Here is a 23960-nt window from a genome sequence, read left to right as displayed (position 1 = left end):
AAAAGTGTTAAGAACCTATATTCTGATCAAATATCAAAATTATGAGTTACAGAAAGCCTGTGAAAAAGTGTGATTCCTCAATGGAAACCCTGTGGAGAAAGTGGGTCTGTGAGAGTACAGCATTGTCCACAGACCAAGATGCTGTTCAGTGAAGGCGATACCCAAGTCAGCGATCTCATCTAATGACTGTATCCCAACTAGGAGGGCTGTGAAAGCATCCTGACAGCTTTCCAGTTGGATGATGAAGAGTAAGAACCTCAAGTGCAGGCAGTGTAAAACACTTCTGCCCTTTATGCGTAGTTTACATAGATTTATAGCTTAACAGTCCAGCCTTGTGGCCCACTGTACCTCTGTATAATATCAACACACCCCATAGGTTGCATGGAGTGACTTCACTTGGGTGCAAGGGTCAGTTTGGGAGAGAATAGCTCAGGACGTTGGCTTTGGAAGAGACGTCTCTCAGTGGCAAGCATGCTGTTAATAACCAGATTATGCTTGGCATGTGTGGTTGGATGATTCAGAGAATGCCTGAAACCTGGAATTTGTCTCAAAATTCTTAAAGTTTTTGCAACTTTTGACAGGAAAGAATTATGACCTATTAGGTAGGAACTAGTTCTGGATGAAAAGCATCAGCTTACAGTGCTAAGCAAAAAAACAAGACCACATAAGGAGTGCCTAGTAAAATTAAGGAACTGCACTGTCATTTGTAGAAGCAACAAAGACTGGTGCTGGTGAGCTACAAAATATTTGCAACAGAGATTTTAAATTACAGGCTAAATCAACCCCAAAGCAAAGGGATTCTTCTTCCTACTTCTGAATAAGAAATAATGGATTAAATTAATGCCATAAGACTACAAGAACATTTTAACTTGTCCACGCTTATTTTAGTTCCACAGAGGAGAATTTGTTTTAACAAGGTCAGACATGGACAAATTGTAGACATTCCTTTCTGGAATAGAAGACAGCCAGCTAGAATTAAAGGGCAGATAGCCAAATACAAGTGTAAAAATGGATAATCAGACCATACAATTTAGCAAGTGACGTAAAGGGAACATATAGATCATTAACAGCACAGGCATCAAAGAAGTAGTCTAGAAGGAAGGAGTCATAGGGGATAAAAAAGAATCTAATTATCTCAAAAGAAGAGATTCAGACTGCTAACAACTTGTAAAGGGGAAACTTGCCAACAATTCAGAGAGCTTTATAAGCATTCTATAACGGATATCATCAAACACAGCACACCAGTCCCCAAAATATAGACCAAAACAGGCCAGCCATAAATACTACGTAGTCAGACAGCTGCAGGGATCTGTCCAGACCTCAAGCCTGTCTGGAACTTTTCAAAAAAGAAACCTAGTTGTCTTTACCCTTAAGTTGCCCTCAATGTCTTCATGAGCATTTGTAATTAAAACAGAAATGGGAGAAAAATGTCTGGCACTGAGAAATCAATTGTCTGTGGAGGAGGTCTGGAGGGCTAAGTCAAAGCAAATCCAGAGCTGTTTTTTTTTTTTTTTTAAAGCTGCTTATTTTAAGTTAAAAGCAGCCTGAACAGACCATTTTCCAAGGTTGGAGCCTCTCAGAACACAGTAGCAGATAGAATCCTTATCATCTTATAATATCTACCTTTCTCCTCTTCTACATTTATAGCAAGTCTGGTTCATCCAATGCTTTGTATATGTAGTCTAAGTCCATTTTTCAGTGGAGAGAAATAATAATTCTAGTAAGGTATGCAAACTCAAAAATAATTCAGTGATACTGCATTTACTTACGAATTCGAATACTACCATACTGGAAAACATGAAATCTATTCAACTCAGGTCATATCAGAAATAATGTCTGTTTGTGCCCCACTTCAGCATGAATCATACTGATGCACCAGTATATCATTCCCGTGCTAAAATGCAGTTTTTCTTTAAGATTAAAAGTAAAGTTAGCAAGAAATTAGAATAAGCTATAGAACTGCTCCACACATGTGATGAGATGAGCTAGAGTAAGTTAAAAATCTAATGAAAGAGCCTGGTACTAGCTTGGCTCCTGCTTCTCACATAGGACTTAATCTTGCCAAGAGCTGTGTATTCTGAACTTGATCTAACACAGCATCTAAGCGCATGCAATGGTTCTACTGACTTCAGTAAGATTATTCTCAAACATAAAGCTAAGCACATGGTTAAGTGCTTTACTGGAGTGGGACAGTCCTCAACACTTCACAGGGCATAGCTGATGAGACTTGTACTGGTACTCTATTGAAAATTACTGACTACAGAATAAAACCTTTTTACTGCTGTAATAGGATTTAAACCCACATTTTTAATCTAATATATCAGAGCATGCCTGCTCAGCTTACAAGAAAAAGTCATTAAAAGATGATCTGTTCTTGAGGTGGGGAAGGGGGAAAGTGACACTTCGGCCCTTCCGTATCAAAAGCAGTAAAAATTCAAGAGGGTACCTGATAATCTGAAGGCATGACAGGCCCACCCGAGTTAGTGCCTGAAGGCCCTATGCGTGGTTTCTTGGTTGGAGGCACCTGGTTGAGGCTGGAGTCCTGGCTGTGCTGGAGTCCCGTGCCAGCGCCCCCTCCTCCCGCGCCGGCGCCGCCGGCCGTGCCATTGGTCTGGGTGCTGTTCTGCTGCTGCGCTTGTGCCTGCTGCGGCGCTGCCTGCGCCTGCTGCTGTGGGGCTGCTTGCGGCTGATGCTGATTCTGCTGCTGCTGGTTCTAGGAGAGAGGGCAACAAGGCATCGTCACGCCACCGCTTCGTGACCCACCAGCACCGGGAAGAATCACAGCAGGGCTGCATGAAGGGTGAAATGCAGCCCCTCTGTGTTGCTGTGTACTGCCTGGGGTAGCCCTGCGCTGATCAGGGAAGGACAGGCTTCCTAATCAGAAGTTTAATCACTTGAGGTTCATTTTTGGTTTTGCTGCGGTGGTTTTGGTTTTTAATAAAGCAAGCAAGACTAGAACTGGAACGGGTGTCCAGGGACTTTGACAGCTAGCCAAGCACTCAGGCCTGAATATCAAGAGGAGGATGGAAGGAACTATTTATAAGTCAGTGATCACCTAATGAACTGAATCAAAAAACCCAAAATTTCTCTAGTGCTCAGCAGCAGACGTCGTGAACCAGAGTAAATCATTCTAAGTGCTTCAGTGGCATTGTTCACTCAGAATTAAAGCCACTTTTCAAACTTTCACAAATGACACATTACAATAATCTGAGGAGGTTGCCAGCATTAACATCAGAAAGGTAAGCAAAGTGAGACCAGAGAAATTATATAATTTCTTCCAGGTTACAAGGAAATTTGGTGTCAGAACCAGAACAGCTTTCATTACTTTTTTACTCTCTTGTGCTTTCAGCACCTTGTAAAGAGGTATACTGGGAATACAGTCAAGCATGGTGTGCTAGGTATGGGGTCAGAAAATCTAACTGAAATAACAGAAAAATGAAAATTGCTCAGAGATAAGTAGTTGAAGGAAAAAGGAGGAGGAAACAGCTGAAGGAAGAATCTGGCAAGGGAAAGAAAAGAGTAGTTATGGAAGAGAAGTCAGACAACTGAGATGACACTGGGGCCTAGCAGCAAGAGAGACAAAGAGAAAGGTGCCACAAAAGGGAGAAAAAAGTTAAGAAAGGGAACACAAGAGCAAAAGACATTGTACTGTTCTGGCTCTAGACGGTTACAGACTGGAAGGATGGTTAGGAGACTTGAGGAAAGGTTGGAAAACCAGCAGAGTGCAACCATGACCTCCTTGGTGAGACACTTAACAGGAAATACCATCCATTTGTCTGCTTTCAAGCACTAGGCAGGGCTCCTCCAACAGAGCACTGAAGCAAATAAGAGAATTGCAAAGGAAAGCAATTTCACTCCAAATGTGAGATATGTAACTTGCTCATCATGAAAAAACCCTACAAATATTCATGGCTTGAGTTAAAAAGCCCTGCACTTAATAAAACCCCTAAAATACCATATGGGGGTATGGAACATTTCAGCACAGCCTTTTTTTCCTAGCACATCTGCTTATGTAATTATCAAAGCTTTGGTATGACAGACTTTTATAAAAATCTCACATTATTAATTTCTCGGAAAGCACAGCAACCCATTGCCACTAGCAGAAATTTCTTGACACCCCCAATAATCAAAAGCCATTTAGATACCTCAGATAAATGACATGAAAATCTTCTGTGATGCTGTTCATCACAACAGTTTCCCAAGACACATTCAGATGAAATTTGCAATGACATATTCATTTAAGATCACAAAGAAACATTGCATCTTCAAGGACTTAGGGGTGGCTTGTATTTCCATCTAATGTTTAGCAAAACCACTATTATATCCTCCTGCCTGTAGTCCTCAAATCCCATCCCAGTCAGATTCTATTTCCAGGGAGATTTTGACAAACTGGCTTGATTAACTTTTAAAATTAAAGTTCACCTTCTTTTAAGAAGCAATTTATCTTTTTTAATAATGTTTTGAGCTTCACTTATACAAACAAGCTCCAGTAACTAAGCCCATATTTGTGCTAGAATTCCGAGATTTCTATTTTCTTAGGTGTGTTTGGATGCAAGAGAGGGTGTTGATACTGTGAGAGCTGAAAAATAGCAATTTTGTTACATGCAAACAAACATGGCAGGAACTAACATAATTAAGAACAACAGTTTGTCATAGGTCCTCTGTTTTCTAACTCTGGACATTACCACAAAATTTACCTGACTAGGCCAAGATTGCTCTTCTGTGCAGCTACTACTCTTATGGCCTTGGTAGAGACCAAGATCTACTCTGTGTTAGATTCTTGTTGGGACCCAGCTGTACTGGGAAACCATCTTAGTGCAGGAAACAGCTTATGCCAGCAAAAACGTGCTCTAGTCAGCCTAGTTCATGGTGGTTCCTAAATTAAATAAACTTGTCTGAAGTTTAGCTAGCAACGTATTACCACACGTCACCTCTCAGCGAAGCCCAAGTTACTAGAATGAAAATTCAGTCCTATCTAGCAGAAATGAATCTAACAGAACCTACTTAACAGACTTGTAATGAGAAAAGAATCTTTTCATTTTGCTTTATGAGCATGCATTTAGCTTTCCTGACTGATGATTGAACATTCTGAACTTGTTCATGTGAAAGGTTGTTCAAAGAAGATGCAAGTTCCACACAAATAAACACAGAGAACCCCTGTAGGTTTCCAAGAGCTAAACAGATATTTATGGTTTTAAAACAAATCAGAAAGTAACACTATTAAAAAAAAATCCTTTCACTTGGAACACCAGCATAAAGAAACAAAACATGGCACAGGTCCAATTTTTAGAACACGCTTTGCCTTCATATATTCTGCACTGTGAGAACAGATTCAATGAGTAATGCGTGACTTAAATAAAACTTTTTTCAGACCATTTAGTTAATTTACAGTGTGCATAAATACGTGACTGTCCCCAACAATCTCAAAGACCATTTACACAATGGCTGTTTTGAACATAAACATTCTATTGTTTTTTTCCTCCAAAGGTCCCATGAAAAAAAAAGATATTTACTTTTAAATACACTAACTTAACAAAAGCCAGAGTCATTTTAATTCATAAGGCTTGTTCTTGTTTTTAAAGCTGTGAGAGTTAGAGCAAAGCTAGTATCTAAATTACAATCAAAGCAGTATCATGACTTTCGTTGTATTTTTGCTTAGGTTTTTCAGTTTCCTCTTTTTGAAAAACTATCTGGACAAAAAAAAAATCCCACTTGACATTACCATTTGTCCTCAGTACAAAAGAATCTACAATATCTGTCCAGAAAATAAATTTTACTGTCTGAAATGTATTAAGGCATACTTTTAAACACAGCTAGGTTATCACCTTACACAGAGTATCTGAACCAGAAGATACGCAGAGTCAAAAGGGTCCCCCAAAACAGTCTCTCTCATGTAGCCCTCAGCTAATTAACAGTCCTTCTCATGTAGCCCTCAGCTAATTACAAATTAAGGCCGCTTTCTTCATCTTTTTCTAGCTATACATTACTATTGGTGCCTCACTGTACACTTTTAAGCAAAAATAACAAGCTGTCTTATGCACTAGAGCAGTACTATCCAGCCTTCACACCATGATGGGACATTCACTGTGGTTGTGTAGCACAGCTGAGCTATGCACACAAAGCAAATCAAGTATGTCCCAAATACACCAAAATTTACTATGAACGTAGACAAGTTCTTGCCCCTCGTCTGAGGGGCCATGGGAAAGAGGGTATTCAGAGTAGATTGCCACTATCAGAACAGCTCATGTTCCTTATTACTCCTTTGTTTGAGGGCCCTTAAAACACAATCAGGAAACTGCATGTAGATGGATGAAATGTTCTGATGTAGTGTCAGAAGCAGGCTACCACTATTTTTTTGAGACCTTGACAACCATCTCCCTTCCCTCCAAATGGTTGGATGTATGCCAATCATACAATGGAAATACCATTCTTTTCATGTGATCATGATGCATTTTCATCATCCGATGAAGGAGGAGGCAGAGGCCAGGTCCCCCTTAGGTCCTCTTGGAATGATGGCAGCTGAAAGCAGGCTATTGCTGACAGAACAACACATCCAGCTCATTCCCCATAGGTCGGGACTAACTGTGCTGGCGACACAGACTGATACACCCCAAAGTCATGTGATACTTTTAATCTTGCTGTGAGACCGTTTTGAGACAGTCTTGCCTGGAAAAACATATTTTTGGTTAACCATTCACATTTTATCAGTTTTCATTTGGGAGCACCATGACTTTCCTTGTTGCATACTTGAAAGAAAAAAAAATATGCTTATTATACCTTATCTCCTTTCTCTTCAGGTTCATCTTCATTGAGGAATTCTCGTTTAGGATATGGAATCTGGCAGCCAGCAAATACACTGAAATACAGCAAACAGTAAACACTCAGCAAATATGTATATGAAATACAGTTGCTTAATGTTCTATTAAAAACATCTGAAATACAACACAATTTAATTTCTGGTATTTGGTGAGTCCTGTTTCCATAAGTGAATGGCACTGTAAACACCCAAGATAGCAGCAGATACAAGCAACTAGATGCTGACCATAATGTCAGATCTTTTCTGTGCTGGCAAGATGCCATCATTTAGAAATCATAGCATGGCTGAATGCCTGAATGCCAGAAAGACCACTTGTTGATTCAGATGGCAAAATGAATAAATACAATGTCTTAGCAGCCAGAAGTTCCACAACATCTAGCTATAGCATGCATGGCTCACTGAATAAAGGGCTTGAGCCAAAGAAAATTCGTGTCTTATGAGCCCCTCTGACTTACAGTGGGCTTTAAATGTATTTGTCAATCACAGCTACAGAGTTACTATCAATTAGTAACAAGACCTGACTCTCTCAGTCTTGTTTAGAGAAAAAAAGATAGCTTTTAAACTGAGTTAGCTAATAGGATTTGGAACATCCCTTGATGTTTACGGCAGATACTTTATCATAATGTTATCCTGTAATCCAGGGGGAGCTACAGCACTACATAGGATAGTATCAGATAAATACTAGATAGAAAATCACTGGTGGATATTCGACCACTATCAACTTCAGCAATTCTGGACATTGGCAGAAATCTCAGATGTCATTTACAGTACAATCAACACAGTATGATTTTTAAAGTGCCTAACCTAGGCGCTGAGTAGTGTTTTGGCTTGTTCAATTAAAAAAAGCTTCCTAGACTCAACCAGACTCATCCTTCTGCACTCTGGTGAATGTGTTCCCTCCTTCTGTGTGGCCTGCTGGCAGAGGAAGCAGTGAAAGCAAAAGAGGAAGTCTCCCTGCATCCAGCTCCTGTGCCCTAACCCACTGCAATTCTACAAGCTGGGAAGAGAAACCGGAAGAGGAAAGTCTGCCAGTAACACTTGACTATACCACTAGAATCTTTCACGACAGTAAAATACACAGGTAGATATGTAAAATCTGTATTCTCAAGCTTCTGAACAAGGGGACCTGTGGGATTTCAGGGAGACAATGATCCTTCTCTTTTCTCTCCTTGTTGTGATATGTCCCCTCAGAAGAGGGCATGGGAATGTGCTGTAGGTCAGAGAAGCGTCCTAGTCCTAGGGAGAAGCACCATGAAACTGGGCAGTGGAGAGCAGGGCTGTGCGAGGCTGTGCAAGCAGAGCAGAACAGGCCCAGAGTTATACTCTGAACACTGCAATAGTATGGTCACTTCATCTGATAACAGGTTCAGAACTACAGTACTACTGACACTGGTATATTGTCTCTGACCACTCAGCTCCAGCACCAGTAGCTACAGACACTTCAAAGCCGCACTAATAGTTTCTACTTAGCGTGCCTGAACTACGGCTACAGGTAGCTATCTCAATTTTTCAGCTGTCGCCTCACTATCAGAGATAAGCATTTAGCAGACAGAAGATATTCCTGAAGAGCACAGTAGAGGGAATACATACTCTGATGTAGGCAGAGGATCCTCTTGAAAGTAGGGGTCCTGCAAAGCCTGCTCTGAGGTAATTCTCTTCGTAGGGTCCATAGTAAGAAGTTTCTGAAGCTGCAAAGTGTAACATTAGAAATAGCAAAAAGCTTACCAAATTATCATTTTTCAAACTTATGACTTGTACATCTCAGATCATGGACTGTTAAATCATCTGTGGCTTGCCCAGATAAGCATAAGTTAGCATTTCGTGCTCAGTAAAGAGACAGAACGCACATTCATCAAAGCACTAAGACTATGAAGTACTTCTCACATAAGAAATACTGTTAAGTATCTGGCAGTATTAATTGTTAGGGCTGAATCTCTGTGCTACAATGGTGCTAAATTCAGCTATTAAGGTTCATAAAGCATCACTTCTAAATAATGGTGTTTTGTTGTAGCGCTTTTATAGCTTTTATACTGCTCCCTACTGCTGACATAACAGGAAAAGAGCATCAGAGGAGAACGCTCTGAATATGAGCAGGACTCCCCATATTGCATTAGAGATGAAAACAATAAATCTTCATCTCTCCCACTGGCAACATTTCAGAGTCAGTGCACTCTGCCACTCACACAGGTCAAAATCACACTCTAATTGGTATTGACATGAGAAAGAGGAGAAGCAGAACCTTCCTAGTAACCTTTTTTCCTTGCTAGAAGGAAAGCAATAATGAATTTGTTAGCTGGAAGGCTGTTGACTGCACCAGACTTAAAAAGATGATAATATGTCAGTAGTACAAAATAGGAATTATAGTGATAACAGGCTGTTTCTCATCCTTTTTTTTTTTAAATCACATTCTGATAAACTTGCTATACAAACTTTGGTGCTCAGATTACATTGTACAGTATCATGCCCTCACACAATACTCTTGTCTAATTCAAGTCAACAGTGAAAATAAAATTCCTTCTGCAGAGGACATCTTAGCTCAAACTCCTATCTTCCAGACCTCAAACAAAATTTCCCTGGATATCCAGCAAAAGAACGGGTTTTTGGCATAAGTATGTTTGGGTTTTGTTTTAATAAATCAAGGTTCTGGTAAACATTTCTATACTTCAGATAGCCAGTATAGTAAACAGCAGCAGAAAGCACTCATCCTCCTGAAGAAGAGATCATTCCCTGCACTTCATCTCTCAACAGCTGCAATTAACCCTACTTCTAGATCGGGTCTCATCAAATTCTCTATACTTTCACCACTTCCCGTCCATCTCTCCTTGTTCCCTTTACTTTACGAGCTGTGGACACCAACAGACTGGCCAGACAAGAAAAAGTCCTCTGGGCTGGTTCTCCACCTATCAGACCACTTGCAACCAGCTCTTGAATTGATTCCTGCCACTTATTCAGAAGTGTACCTCAAGATGCCCACACTTGTCCTGCATCATACACACCCAGAGAGTTTGCATGGCACACTTTATTTATTGTGTTTTGTAGTGTCAGATACTGCATAGCCCTATGCAGTTTTAAAGATAACAGTAAATTTAATGGGACAAAGGCACCATTACAGGTGATTCAACATACTCCTCCCTAATTCTTCCACAGTGACTGCAGGGACAAGTGCTCATGTTCCTATATGGCCACTCCTGCTCTTCGGTACTGCATGTGGTCATGGGCAGAAGAGGAGGAATACAGGGCATCAGCTCTGCACTACCACACTCCTTCCTCAGAACTGGTTGCTGCTGTACTACTCAAGAGAAACCTCCTCCAAGTTTTTGCCCAATACCACCTTCATCACAGGGAATCTCCAAATATAATCTGTTTTCTGTGTCATTCAAAGACAAGGCTATTCCACCACTGCAGAAGATCTGAAGACCTCTTAATGGACCTCTTAATGAGCTTCTCACTCTCTTAATAATCGCTCTCCACCCCAAAGAATATAATAAGTTTGCTCATTCCAGGTGATGCCACATACAATATCACTCTAAGTGAGATATTCTGCCTATCAGGGATGCTACTGGGGGCCAACTTTCTTCGACAGTCTGGTGTTCTGTAGCTTCTGCTGCTTCCAGGAAAGTGAACAACAACAACAAAAAATCTGGACACAATTTGCTTTCAGGGTAACAGTTGCTATTACAATGTAGAAAGCCTGTGAGACTGGACTCTATCAACAGACTCTCATACTTCTCAGCAGCTCTCCAATTCAAGATTACTGACTGTCAGGCTCTACTGGCCTGACATGATGGCTATAAATACAATGTTTGTAACTATTCCAGGGCAGCAAGAGCAGATGCCTCTCTTCCTGGATGGAAATACTTTCTGGCTTTCATGTAGACATTAACGTTCTGTGTCAGTCGGCAGAGTGCCATGATAGCCTCCTCTTTGTCAAGAGTCGCGTGCTATCCTACTTGGTACTGTACTCACCTATTCTCTATCACAAAATCTCAATCAACAAAGATTACAAAGTAGATATCCTCAGAGGTCATCTTACAAGACAGAGGTTACCTCAAAAAACAACCTAACTGCCTCAGATATGAACAAGGAGTTTCAGGAAGTCTGCTTCAGAATCAGTGTACTCCCAGCCTCCTAGGCAGGTGCAATTTTAATTTCTTGAAATGGGAGAGCAATGTACACCTTTCCTTCAAGTTCTGATGTTTTTGAGGGTCTGTCTCAAGATAAGGCAGGTACTGATCCTCTTTGCAGTACCACGGCTGTGGCAATCCTGGTGCCTGGACCTCCTCAGTGCAGCAATGACCTACCTAGAAAGTTGTCTGTGTTCCTGCATGTTCTTTCACAGAGCTCTGGGAGACTGATATATGGGAGACTGAGCAATCTCCATCTCTGTGGTCTATCACCAAATCATTCCTATTCATCCCTGATTATTAACAGTGCAAAAAAATTGACTAAGAAAATCTACCTGGCTAAGCAAACTAGGTCTTCCTCATGATGTTCAGACAGAGCCCTTAGACCTTTGAAAATCTCAGTTCCCATCCTCATGATTACACAGTGGAATTTATAGGGAGACACCTATCTATTTGTTCAGTCAAGGGCGTACCCTGCATTAACTTTAGTTCACTACTTCTCCATCATTTGCTTCTTTACCTTACCACAAAAGCAGGCTTTCTGGTGCCTTTCACCTTTAGGCGAAAGGAGGGGAAATTCAGGTGTTAACTAATGACATATCTTACAATTGTGGTCTTTTCAGTTAGTGTCTTCCTCCAGATCATTCCAATTTCTGCCCAGTAAAGTAGGTTTATGAAATTTTAATTATTTTAATAAAGTTTCACATTTCTCACATGAATGCTTCCCTTCATATGCTGGATATCAGCAAGTCCCATCATCCCACCCACTTAGGACCAACCTATTCTGTTTCTACAGCTATTTTTGTCATTATCCAGAAGATACTAATAAGGCAAAGAACAAAATTTTCAAGGAGACTGCCAAGCTGAATCTATCTCTAATGATGAAAACAGACTACCAGAACTCAAGACGCACTAAAAACCTCATTACAGTGACTCCCTATTCACAGCATTAGCAAAGTCACTTCGAACTTCATTCATAACTTTAGAAAGGACTAAGTCATCACAGACGTATCCAGAAATGATGCTGTAATAGGCAAAGCAACCTGCAGTCAGCTACAGTGGATGACTCAACCAGGTAACCAACAAATACAGAGTACAAATACACAGAGTAGAGGTAGACTATCATCAGAGGGAAGAAAAAAACAAAACCAAAGTTTACTACAGGAAATAATTAAATTTCTTGAAGATGTTTTGCCCACATGCACATCTATTATCCTTTCTTCCCTTTTTTCCCCACAGAACTCTCCAGCTCTTGGGATTCTGAAGCCAAGCAGAACCAGGGGATACATAATACTATTTTATTTGTACAGCAAGTCTAGGAGTAAGGCTGGGTACACAAATGCCCTGCAGATTTAGTTAGGTAAATGCTTCAGATCTTGAGTAGCAGCAGTTTAAGCGCACCCTCAACATGAACGTATACAAAGAGTAAACATCTCAAAAATGGCTAGTTAGTGATAAACAGATTTCTTTTATACCAGTGTTCATTAGAATAAAATAGAGGAATAGGCACAGATATTACTACTGTCAGAAACACATTTCACTTCTATCATCACAATGATTTTCAAATTGTACCTACCAAAAGAAAAACTTTGCTGTCAGGCTTGACTTTGTGTTTCTCCATGTATTTTATGAGGCTACTGTTGGCATATCTGAAAAATATTGTTAAAAAAGACATTTCAGAAACAAAGCAGCATCAAAATACAGAACTGTACCAAGTGATCACAAAAATGCTTACCAGCCTTTAATAAGTAAAACATGAAAAGAACTGCTATCAGAAATCATGTCAGACATATCTAGCAGTTCACATTCCAAGCATGTCTTTCACTAGTAGTAGTAGCAGTACTAGCAGTCAAATCAACTGTGTATAGATTGTTTCAACGGAACATGCAACTTTTATAGTGTATGGATAAGCTGTTGACATTGGCGTATGACAGAGAAACTCAAGCTGAAGAAGTTTATGTGCTACTTTCCTAAAGCAACTCTACCACAGAAAGCGCAGAGCAGCTCTTAACAGTGCAACAACTAAGCTACTGTTTCTTCCACTTGCAATCTGGCAGAGAAATTAGTTCACCACTCTATCTCCCCACTCCCACCTGCAGCAAACCGCACAGTCCTTATAGCTCCTGAGCTTGAAAACACCCAAAATATGTACGACCTGTACTGTGCCTTGCCTTTAATCTATAAATCCAGAGGTTAACTACAGCTATTTTAAAGAGAAAGAAACTTCAGGCACAGAGAAGCTTCATAGCTTGTTTAAAGTCAGCTTAATGAATCCATGAGAGAGCCAGACACAGAAACCAAAACTCCCAAATCCCATTCCTCTGCCTTAAAACATAATCTGTGTTGCTCCTTATGCCTTCTGATCTATCAACATCACCTGACTAATTTAATCAAAGCACTTGGCAACACTAAAAGCAGGAAATTCTCAGATCCCAGATGGACTTTACATCACTACCTGTTGTGCACATTACCTTCCACAGCAACTTATGACCACCACATTATTGGCTCAGATCTCTGCTGGTCAAAGGGACCAAGGAAGTACTTCCCTAATCCTTCCGACACAAAATGAATGAAGTTATCTTGAACAGCTAATATAAGTGGTTTAAGCAACCCCATTCAATTTTGCCTGCCATAGATTAAATGGTACTTATAATGATTCCTTCCAGAAGGCCATCCAGCTGATGCTTTTAAGCACCTAGGGGAAAGAACACCCTTCAAGCAAAACACCTAATTTGAAACAGGAGAGCTGTCACAGTCTTAGAACCCAAATGCTCCAAAATAAAAAATAAAATAAAATGAAAAAATAAAAAAGAGTTCAAAGACAGTAGGAGCTAATTTCTTCATATGTGCTACATTCACTGAACTTTTGTTATCATCCACTTACGTTGTTCTTCTAAAATCTTTTTGAAGAGTTGGATATTCTGGCATCTTTCTTATGTCTTCCCAATCTTTATCTTTGTGGGGGAAAAAAAAAGGAGAAGCATTTAAAATACTTAAAGGATAGGTCAAGTAACACATGAGAAGAAACAGCTACAGGAGTTGTTTGACTTTTTATGTTTGTTGGTATTATTGTTCCATAATTGTCAGCACTTCCAAATCCATCACACTGACAGCTTCTATGTACCTGTACAAACAACTAGGCATTTCTTTTAGAACAAAATTCAGCTCAGTAGCATTATGTCTGACCCTTTAATGAAAATAAATTACCTGCAGGGAATCCCATTACACTGAAAATGCGATCTAGCTGATCATGATGAAAAGGATTACTTGTTTTGATGTCCTCCTGACGACAGTGAAATATAGGTTCCGAAGTCAATAGTTCAGCAAATATACAGCCAATTGCCCAAATATCTAGGAGAGAAGGAGGATCATTCATGCGAATTCACTGTATTTCATCACTTTGATTTTTGTTTCTGTACAATTCCTGAACAATCTATATAACTACTGTAAGACAAGTCTCACAGTACAATTACGTACAGTATTTAAAAAAAAAATGCATTAACATAATAAATAAAAAAGGGAAAAAACTCTATCTCCAGATTTTACAAGCAAAATCACAGTTTCCAAATTCTGTTTCAAGTTGTACACTGGCAGTCCAGCATTTAATTTATTCACAGTTATGGCAGAAACCCACACAGTTTTTGCTGACAACACAGCCTAAAGGGCATTCACCTGACTATAAAAACCAGAACATTAATCCCCTCAAAGGATATATTCAAATAAAAATTCTATCACGTACTTTAGAACAATTCCAAATAGAAAATTGATAAGCAAATACATACTAACAAGGAAGAGACTAATGACTCGTATGTCTAGACAAATAGTGCAAAATGGAGAAATAGGATCCTAATTTTAATTGAGAGTAGAGACTGATTACCAAATTAAGGAGAAAAAAAAAAATCATACTTGACAACTAACTCCCACTGGAACAATACTAGACCCGTCTCATCTACAGCTTGCACACATGCACAAAACAACAGTGTGATATACTGCTGTTTTAATGTTACGAAATAGCAACCTCCATTTCATAAACTTTTCATTAATATGCTTTTCAAAACTAAATATATCATATACAAGAACAATAGTTTCATTTACTGTAAAAGAAATTTCTAGATTACATGTAATCATTCTACCTACTACTATTACCATCAATCCTAGTGTTCTGTAAGACCCTAATGCTTCATTATGTATCTTAAAACAAAAGTATGAATTTGTCAGTGAGGAAAAGGTTACTGGCAGAAAAAAAAAAAAAGATCTGTTACATTGACAAATACAATATGTCTAGAATATAATTCCGGAAAAAGGTGTCAAGATGAGACAAATAATGAACATAGATTACTGAATACAAGAACGTAGAAGCCTTGTCTGATAGCTGAGGATAGGCTAGATGACCCTGGGAGACCTTTTGAACTTCATCAAATTTAATAGTATATACACAGAAAGCAGTTTACCCTTATTTTAAAGATAACAGACAGAGGTACTAACTAACATAGATAGAGAACTAACTAACTCGGAGTTTGGTTTATTAGATTCAAACTGAACAGAACATCACCACCACAAAAAAAAAAAAAAAAAAAGACCACTTGCTTTTATTATCTGTATGCAACTTATCTAAAAGACTCAAAAACCCACCACCTCTCACTGGTGCTGTCTGTGCCACGCTGCCTAGGAGACACGTAGTTTACTGAAAAAAGAAAAAAAAGCACTGCTTCTCCTCTGGAATCACAAAAGGTGGAGACGAAAAAAGAGCCATCATACAGGCCCTCTCTTTGTCAAATCAGGTCTATTCCATTTTCAATATGTTACAGATATAGGGTTTGGGTTTTTTAGGGGTGTCCCGATTTATAAGCCTTTCCCCCAACCTCCTTTAGAGGAAAGTCTGATAACATCTCATCAGACTTTACAATTTCAACAGGGTATAACTTGCTATATGAATTACATCACTTTCCCAAGTTTTTATCTTGCTTTGATTTTCTCATTAGTGTTATCTGTATGAAAACAAGATCTTTAGCTCTAGAGATTTTATCTGCTCAAGCAGCTAAGGCAGCGTATTAATCACAGTTCCTACGTGGGTAGTAGCCACAAATTATCTACTATAGTATAGAAATTATCTATTACTTGAAGAACAGCATCTTCATTTAAAACTACTTATTCATTAATTTTCATATCAAATGGAAAATCTTCTGGGGCATGGTTTATCTAGAGGCCAAGGGGGTTGTAGCCCCCCGTTACCATGGCCTTCAGCAGCACTTACTGCCTATGACACAGTGAGAGAACGGCTGGGCCACTGCACGTTCTTCTGTTCATTACTGCTGTGTCCTGACTGATCTTTTCCATCTGAAGAAAAAAAAATGTAGTAATCTTGTTGACAGTAAAGTTGAATTGGAAAATCTTCCTGATGTGACACTGCAAACTTTGAACCTCTGATGTTTCATGAGCTGAATGGTGCGAGAGAAGGACCATTGGGGCGATGAATTCCCATTTCCTGGCTCTATGATTAATACAGACAGCACATTTAAAACCCTTTGAGAATTCAAAAAGACAGACATTATTGCAACTGAAAGTTACATCTGAATAAGCACTGATAACTTCAAGTTTGTGTCTGATATACTTCTGGACTGCATTTCTGGACAAGTCAAACATGACAATACTTTAACACTAATCAGTCATTATGTTCTCGAGTAATTCACAGTGCTGGGGTTCAATCCTTTAGGTTTCTTCCTACATATCCTTCAGCTTCAAAGAATTAATGTAAACTACCCCAAAATACTTACTATAGAAAGCCTGAAGCTTTAATTTCCATACATGAAGATTAAACAGCTGGAAAACTGCAGTTCAAACAGGTCAGGGCCTTTTCTTCATGAATCTAACTTTTGTGTAACTTGATCTTAAACACATCCTTGATACATATTGAAACCATTCTCACTGTTAATGATTTTCTGTCAAGTTTGTCTATCCCATTTTTTTGTAGTATTTATAATTTACAGTAATTATTTACAAATGTGTAGCATTTTTCTAGCAGGAATAACTTGTTAAATTCTGTAAAACGTAACTTCATCAATATAAGCATCCCTAATAAGCATTTATTCCTTACATTGTTCATATTAGTCAAACAAATACGAATTTAAGATCTGACTATGGAAAAAATGTGACAATTAGTAATTCCCTATGCAACCTCATTTCAAATGTTTTCAGAATATGGGCCATAAAAAAGATTAATGATGATTATATCCTGTTAGAATCAAAGAGTCTATTCCAAATAAGTATTGTCCCTTATAAGTGGGCATTTACAAAGCAAGGCTTAAAACATGCAAACAGTATTTTTCAAATACAGTACATGTTATTCATCTAGTGCATATCTACCTTTAATGCAATGGGAGCTTCTTATAATACTTATAACCAAAACTGTATAACAGTTTTATTATAAATAAGACTAAAATGTATTTAAAAAAAGAGGCAAAATTTTCCATCTCTTCCTGAGCCAAAGCTAAACCAGAGACAGCATCCATTTTAACTTGTATGTCCCAGAACCACTGAAAACTGGGCCACATACATCCCATAAGGTTGTGCTGAAGACAAAACGTTTTCTGATCTGATGTACCAGAAGGAACCTAATAAATATACTAGAGTGACACAACCATTCCTATAAGGATGGTTCTGTCTTCCATCCTTTCCTCCACTATCATGAAGTTTGCAAAATGATCCATGGTAAAAGTTGTTCTTCATCAGGGAAACAGCACAGTAGGATAAGCATACAGGACGTGCTTCACAGAAGCGTCAATAAAAAGATTCTTGCGTAGGGCACAAACTTCTGAAGGTCCAGAGACTTGACTGCATAGGTATTCATAAATTCAGATGCTAACATGATCCCCAATATTTCAAACACTTTGCCCTCCAATACCTCCAGACTGCCCACTTTCCCCCGGTTTACACTTAACCTAAACACAAGCCAATTTTGCTCTCTGGTTCTGGAAGTAAATTCATTTTCTCTGAACGAGGGGTGGTAGGGAAGGCCTTCGCAGCAAAGTCCTTTCCCTAGATTCTCCAGTGAACAGCTTGCTCAGGTCCCCCTCACAGCTCTTCACCAGTGCAATATCCTTCCACTGTAACAATTTTTCTCAGGTATAACATAATGACTTCGTAAAGGGAAAAAATACCAGCCTTTTAAAGATGGCCCCTTGCTGCTGATAAACAGATTCCTCCTACAGACGCCCAGGTGTCCCGATCACCAGGATGTTTGTACAGCTGCCCACGTCCCAGTTTTGAAACCTGTGACGCTAATAGCTTTGTAGGTCAGCTACTCAATCTGAGAAGATCCTGCATGACCCGCTCTACTCCAGTGCCAAAGCCCAGGAGCGAGTACAAAAGGATGCCAAGGTAGGTGTTCTAATGATAGGGCTGATTAAGTAGGCAAACGCTCATGTATTCCTTCCTTTCTATGACAGCACAATCTCATTTCTGCATTTGTGCCAACATTTTGGAAACATTCTTTAAGACTATTAAGACAATAAGACAATTTATTGAGACAACAGCCTTGATTCTCAAAAGGAAACATCTTTCCCCATGCATATTAACTACAATGTTTCACTGAAGACAGAACAGAGACAAAGATGAAATACTTTATATTTGTTAACTAGATCCAAGGAAAGAAATACAAAAACAAGTCATTAATCTTAAACAGCTCTTTAATAAAATTCTGTTCAAGAAAAGAAATTAAGAATTCAGGATTAATTTTGGAAAACACATTTATTTATTGGCAACTGACTGTTAGCGAGGCTTAGTTTAGTAGCACCAGTATCTCAACCAACCTGGATTTTTTTCTTTTGAGTACAAAGTCTAGAGTCTAGAAGTAGTCAAAACACTGATAAAGAAAGTGAACAGCCTAGTAACAGAGGGACACCAGAGTACAGCTTCCCTACCTCCACCAAGGGCAAAAGCGATGACCCGAGTAACCACAAGCTAGTTAGCGAGGCCCTGAGCCAAGCCAGGCAATCCAGGACTGGAAGAGCCACAATGTCCACAAAAGATTCACCTAAACTTTCAAATCAGATCAAGGACAATATATGCTCCAAGAAACAGGAAACCTAGAAGAGGGTTGTGCATGCAAAGTGCATCTATTTTTCTCAAATAAGTACCAATTGGTCTAATGAAAAGCTACAACCCCTTCATAAGAAAAATCTTGCATTTCTTATGCTGAACACAGCAGCATACTCTAAACTTATCTTGATACACAGTGACCTGGGAGCATAGAAACACTACAAAAAAGAGTTTATTAATTTTTGCAGGTTTTAAATACCTAGAAATTAGATTAAAAAGAAATAATACACCTTTAAACAGGGAATTTCTTGTTTCTCTTGTCTGATAAGGTAAACAGAATATACATGTCATTACCACCCAAAAAAGAGTCTTCCTTTTTGTAAGTTAAGGTCTCAATTTTTATATGTTTCATTAAAAAAATACTTTAGTCAACAAAACAGAGGTGGGTGACAGAGTACTTACCAGCCTTTTAAATTTGACACCTTTCGTGCAAAACTGATAACAGGGTCAAACATTTACATGTGACAGGCTTTTCATGGGGAAGCAAAAAATGATCTCAAGAGGCTAAAGATCAGAAATTTGATATTACTCATTGATAAGTTAGCAAATATTCACTGAGCTTTAACAGGATCTCAACAGAACTTGACTGAAGAACAGGAGTTTCTACTGTAAAAACACAAAGAATAAATGTTCTGCAGACACCGAATACCTCCCAGAAACCTGAAGGGATGATCTCAGTCAGCCAAACGCGTATTTAGGTGCAGCACTTCATTTCAAGAATGCATACCTCCTGGGTCATGATGTAGAGAGCCAAGATAATTCAAAACTTTCAAAGGCAAAACTATTTCAATTAAAATTAGCCATAAAAGCTCCTATCCTTATACTCATCACACACACCCTTTTTTTTTTTTTTTTTTTTTTTTTACCATATGCTTCCATTCTAGCCTTTTAAAGTAAGCTGCCCTTTTCTCACAATTGTCCTAAGAATTTCATGAATTTCAGTTACTCCATCTTAAAACTTTTGGAACGTCTTGAATGAAATTCTGAGTTCATCAAAATCAACTGCGAATTTCTACAGCGCTTTAGCAGGCCAGTATTTCTTCGTTCTCGTTAAGCAGAATTATTTTAGGTTGTCAAAATATTTATTCTCCCACTTAAATTTATACTCCTTAGTATATTTACATTAAATGAACATCTTGGGATCATATGATTTCACACTGCTGCTGTGCATTAGACACATTATCTACCTTGCAGTGCTACATTTAAATTACTGTGGTAAGCTTGATGACACAGGTGTCTAAAATAAATGACTTAATATGTGGAGTGACAGTAGAATCAGATGGCCCTAATATGTCCTCTCATGCAGCAAAAATATAATCATAAACCACAAATCCACATTAAAGGACTTAAATATTTAATTTACAGAACTTCACATCCAAAAACTTGGAAATTCCTGGTTTATGGTTGTATACACCACTTGGTATTTTCTTTGTGCAGCCTATGTACTACAGGAAACGTCAGGTGGGAAAACGTGATCTTATTAACAATTGTACCATAAAGCACAAGATTTAAAGTTTTAGGGACATTAGTAGATCTGGCATTTTCTAAGTTTCCAATATTTGCCTTTGTAAAAAAGTAGCATTCTTTAAATATGCCGCTTTTGTAAGGATTTGCAGTGCCTGTCTCTCCAAATTTTTCCCAGGAAAAAAATCCTATACACCACATTTTCATCACCACTTCTTCAACTCTTCAGTCTTTGGTGACATCTCCAAGACTACTACTGCTTAAGCTACAGATTAACTACACTGGCTAGCAGTGGAGCAGGCTAAAATCCTTGAGAGAAAGAACAGAGGAATGGTTGCACGAAAGCTGGCCCATCTCCTTCTTCTCTTTCCTCATTTCTGCTTCCACAGAAGGAGGGGAGCTCCAGCCTTAGGTGATGTCGCTTCAGGGCAGGGAATTAGGCCACTGGGACAAGCACTGAGCTCTGGTGAGGAATGTGGGTTATAGCCTTGTTTTCTCCCTACCCTTAAGCCTTCAGATAAGTCAGGGAAGGCAGAGGGCTATCATTTTTATGCCACCTACAGTACCTCCAAGATGTAGCAGAGCGCGTACTCCTACTTCTGTTCTGGCAACAGCAGTGCTTAGACCCCAAAGGGGCCAAGAGTTATGTAGGCAGGCTGCCAAAGTTTTTCAGTGAAACAACAGTAAAAGAAAATATGGTCTTTAAGTGACATCTCATCAAAAGCACAAGAAATCTAACGGGTGACAGGAAAAGCAGCTTTGTAGCCTGAGGGCTACTTCCCCCTACCAAATATCAAACAACTATTGTAAGTAAAGGAGGTATGAAAGCTTCTCATTGCAAAGGTCACAAGAATCTTTCATATTGCAACGCATTAGGCATGTCAAATATAGAAGTTGTTATCACTTCCTCCTATAACCACAAAAGAATTAAGATATGCAGCCGTTTCTTGAAAGAATATTTACAAAGTTTTTCAGGGAACATCCACAGCTTTGCACAGTCACTTTGTCCTGTGAAAACAAGGACTGACAGTATCACCTGAGCATAGGACTGGAAGGCCAGGATTCTTAATCAAGGTGCTTTATCATTAATTCCCTCCCTGCCATCTTCTTCCATTTTTTTCCATCACTGCAAGCAACAGGTATCTAATATTGTACAATATATTGTACAAATAGCATAGCATATTAGAAAATTGTTGCCATTATCTGTGCTTTTCTGAAATGTAGCAAATGAGAAGAGAGCAGTAAATCTTCTTTGAAAAGAAAATATACTTATTTCTCATGCCTAATCAAACACAGATTTTTCTACTACAATATTTTAACAAAACACAGCTTTTCTGTACACAGTGGAGATCTTTGGAGGTTAACTCCATGCTGAATGAAAAGGGACAATGAATTTATAATATGTTGTGTACTCTCACTTGGCTTGTGTCATCTGCTATTACAACTTTTTACTAGGTCCAACATGTCAACACCTTCTAGAGCTAACATAAGGTGAGCAAAAGGCCTGCTATCTGGCAGAACATGTATGAAAAGTACTTTCATAGCTTGTTCCAGTTCACAAGTTCATGCCAGTCTTCTCCGGGAGTTATTAAAGCTTTTGATGCTTAACTTATTTCAGTCAATAGAGAAGAATGCACACAAAGAAATCGTGCCTCCAAGATAGCACAGGCAGAGAGGCTTAATCTTCCTTCTAAGCAGAGTGCTTCACTTTACAGTTTCTTAACATTTCTGTTACAAAGGGATTCAACCTTACAGCTATTTCTAACAAGGTACTGAGGATATCTCCTACATTCTTATATGCAACTCTGTTATGCAACGAAATGAACTGCCATGAACTGTAACCCTGCTGCCAGTCAGAACTGTTTCCAAGAAGTCTATTTGTGAAGCAATCCCAACTCTGTCCTGAGAACAAGTCATTCTACTGAAGTACTAACCAGTACTGTAGCGTTGAAAGGTTCAGCTCATATTGCTGAAATAATTGTGCTTGAAGATCAAACTGATGAATCAGCTAAAAAATTCCTCTGCACCAGAAGTATGCATCTTAAGATGGTTATGAAGTTAGGTGCTTGATTTTCAACCAAGTTCTAAAACTAACTTTTGCTGGAGAACCTTTTTAGACAAGGGAGTGAATAGAGCACGTTAAAAGCTTTCATTGCTGCACTAGTTAGCTAAAGAAAAGTGTTCATGGAACCAGGTTTTACTAGAGACAAGCTTTTGGATCTTTATATGGCAACCTCACCTTTCATTTAAGAAAACAAGATCAGCCTTTAGTTCGTTGCTTTGTAAAGGACGCCTTAAAATACAAAACAGTATCAAACATTCCTGAGGTGCAAGTTCAGTTCTGCAGCAAACCATTTACCTGTTCATATATAAAAGGAACTAAGTATTTGCAGAATATCCCAAAGAATCACAATATATCACAACTGACATGTACAGAAAGGAGTTGAGGATAAAGAGAAGTGGGCAAGATTTATCTCCTAATCTTCTCCAAATGCTGACTCTTGCTTTCTCATGTCACCATTTGTGTCCCATTTCCACATTAGCACCCGTTATTTGCTCTTGGCTATGGCAGACATTGCAAGGAGAACTCCTGTCTTACCTCCCTAAATCCTTCTTTTTAACTGAACTTAAAGAGTAGGCTGTTCAGGGAGGGTAGAGGATAAATCCTGCTGCTGCTGCATCATCTGCCCGGTAAAAGGCAAAGTCAGCGAGTTACTAGGGAGGCACAAGCTTGCTCACATTAAGAGGCACCATGATTGCTCACAGCTGGGAAGAACTTGAAACTGTCTGATATTCTGAGGAAAAAAGGAATTAGAAGGAAAAAGAAACGGTACAGACCATTATGCGCAGGGAGGTTTTTTTGGTCCACAGATCACAGTCAATTTTTGAAGTACAAGGGCCTAAGCATAGAGGGATTTTTGAAGGCACCTCTTGCTCAAAGTGTTTTTTCATCACAGTGCTTTTGCTGTGGAAGACATTCTGCCTTCCGAGTATTTTTATGCTATTTTGATTTTCCTTCTCTAAAATAATCCACATACAGTTAAGTCACAGTAATCATGTAATAGCAAATCTGGAAAAATATTGAATAAAAAGGCAAAAGCCCTTGGTTCCTTCTCTCATATGTTTTGCAGGAGCAGGAGAGAATAGTGAACATACGGAAGAGTGCAGGGTGATCAGCAGTAGAAGTTAACCTGTAAACTTATACAGCAATCTAAATTGTAAAAAATGTTTGGGATTTTCATTTGTTATACAGCAATCTTCACACAATTTATGTGTTCCCTCAGCTAAAAACTGAGGGAACTGCTATAAGTCAGTAAAATTGGTAGATTGTAATCGTGACTGAAAACTGAGTGGTTTTGTTGTTCCCCCCACCCCCAGCCCCCTTTTTTTTAAAGGTTCAGAATGAGATGTATTTCTCAAGCTAACTGCAGATGCTAAGTGACATCCCTGGGTTCTCA

At 38.9% G+C, this 23960-nt stretch overlaps 1 protein-coding gene across 4 annotated transcripts in view; it reads right to left on the bottom strand.

Annotated features, from left to right (window-relative positions):
- CDK19 (cyclin dependent kinase 19) overlaps positions 1 to 23960 on the bottom strand; it is a 142595-nt gene that overhangs the window by 5344 nt on the left and 113291 nt on the right. For all 4 annotated transcript variants that reach the window (XM_067293855.1, XM_067293857.1, XM_067293856.1 and 1 more), the window contains 6 exons: positions 14149 to 14292; positions 13826 to 13895; positions 12518 to 12590; positions 8408 to 8505; positions 6778 to 6856; positions 2447 to 2713 (listed from right to left, as the gene is read on the bottom strand). In XM_067293855.1, coding sequence (XP_067149956.1) covers positions 2447 to 2713; positions 6778 to 6856; positions 8408 to 8505; positions 12518 to 12590; positions 13826 to 13895; positions 14149 to 14292 — 731 coding nt within the window. The remainder of the gene's footprint in view (positions 1 to 2446; positions 2714 to 6777; positions 6857 to 8407; positions 8506 to 12517; positions 12591 to 13825; positions 13896 to 14148; positions 14293 to 23960) is intronic.

The sequence above is a fragment of the Apteryx mantelli genome, chromosome 3 (assembly GCF_036417845.1).
Source record: "Apteryx mantelli isolate bAptMan1 chromosome 3, bAptMan1.hap1, whole genome shotgun sequence".
NCBI classification, from domain to species: domain Eukaryota; kingdom Metazoa; phylum Chordata; class Aves; order Apterygiformes; family Apterygidae; genus Apteryx; species Apteryx mantelli.
Note: the sequence above shows the minus strand (reverse complement) of the source record. Positions and strands in the feature narration are given on the sequence as shown.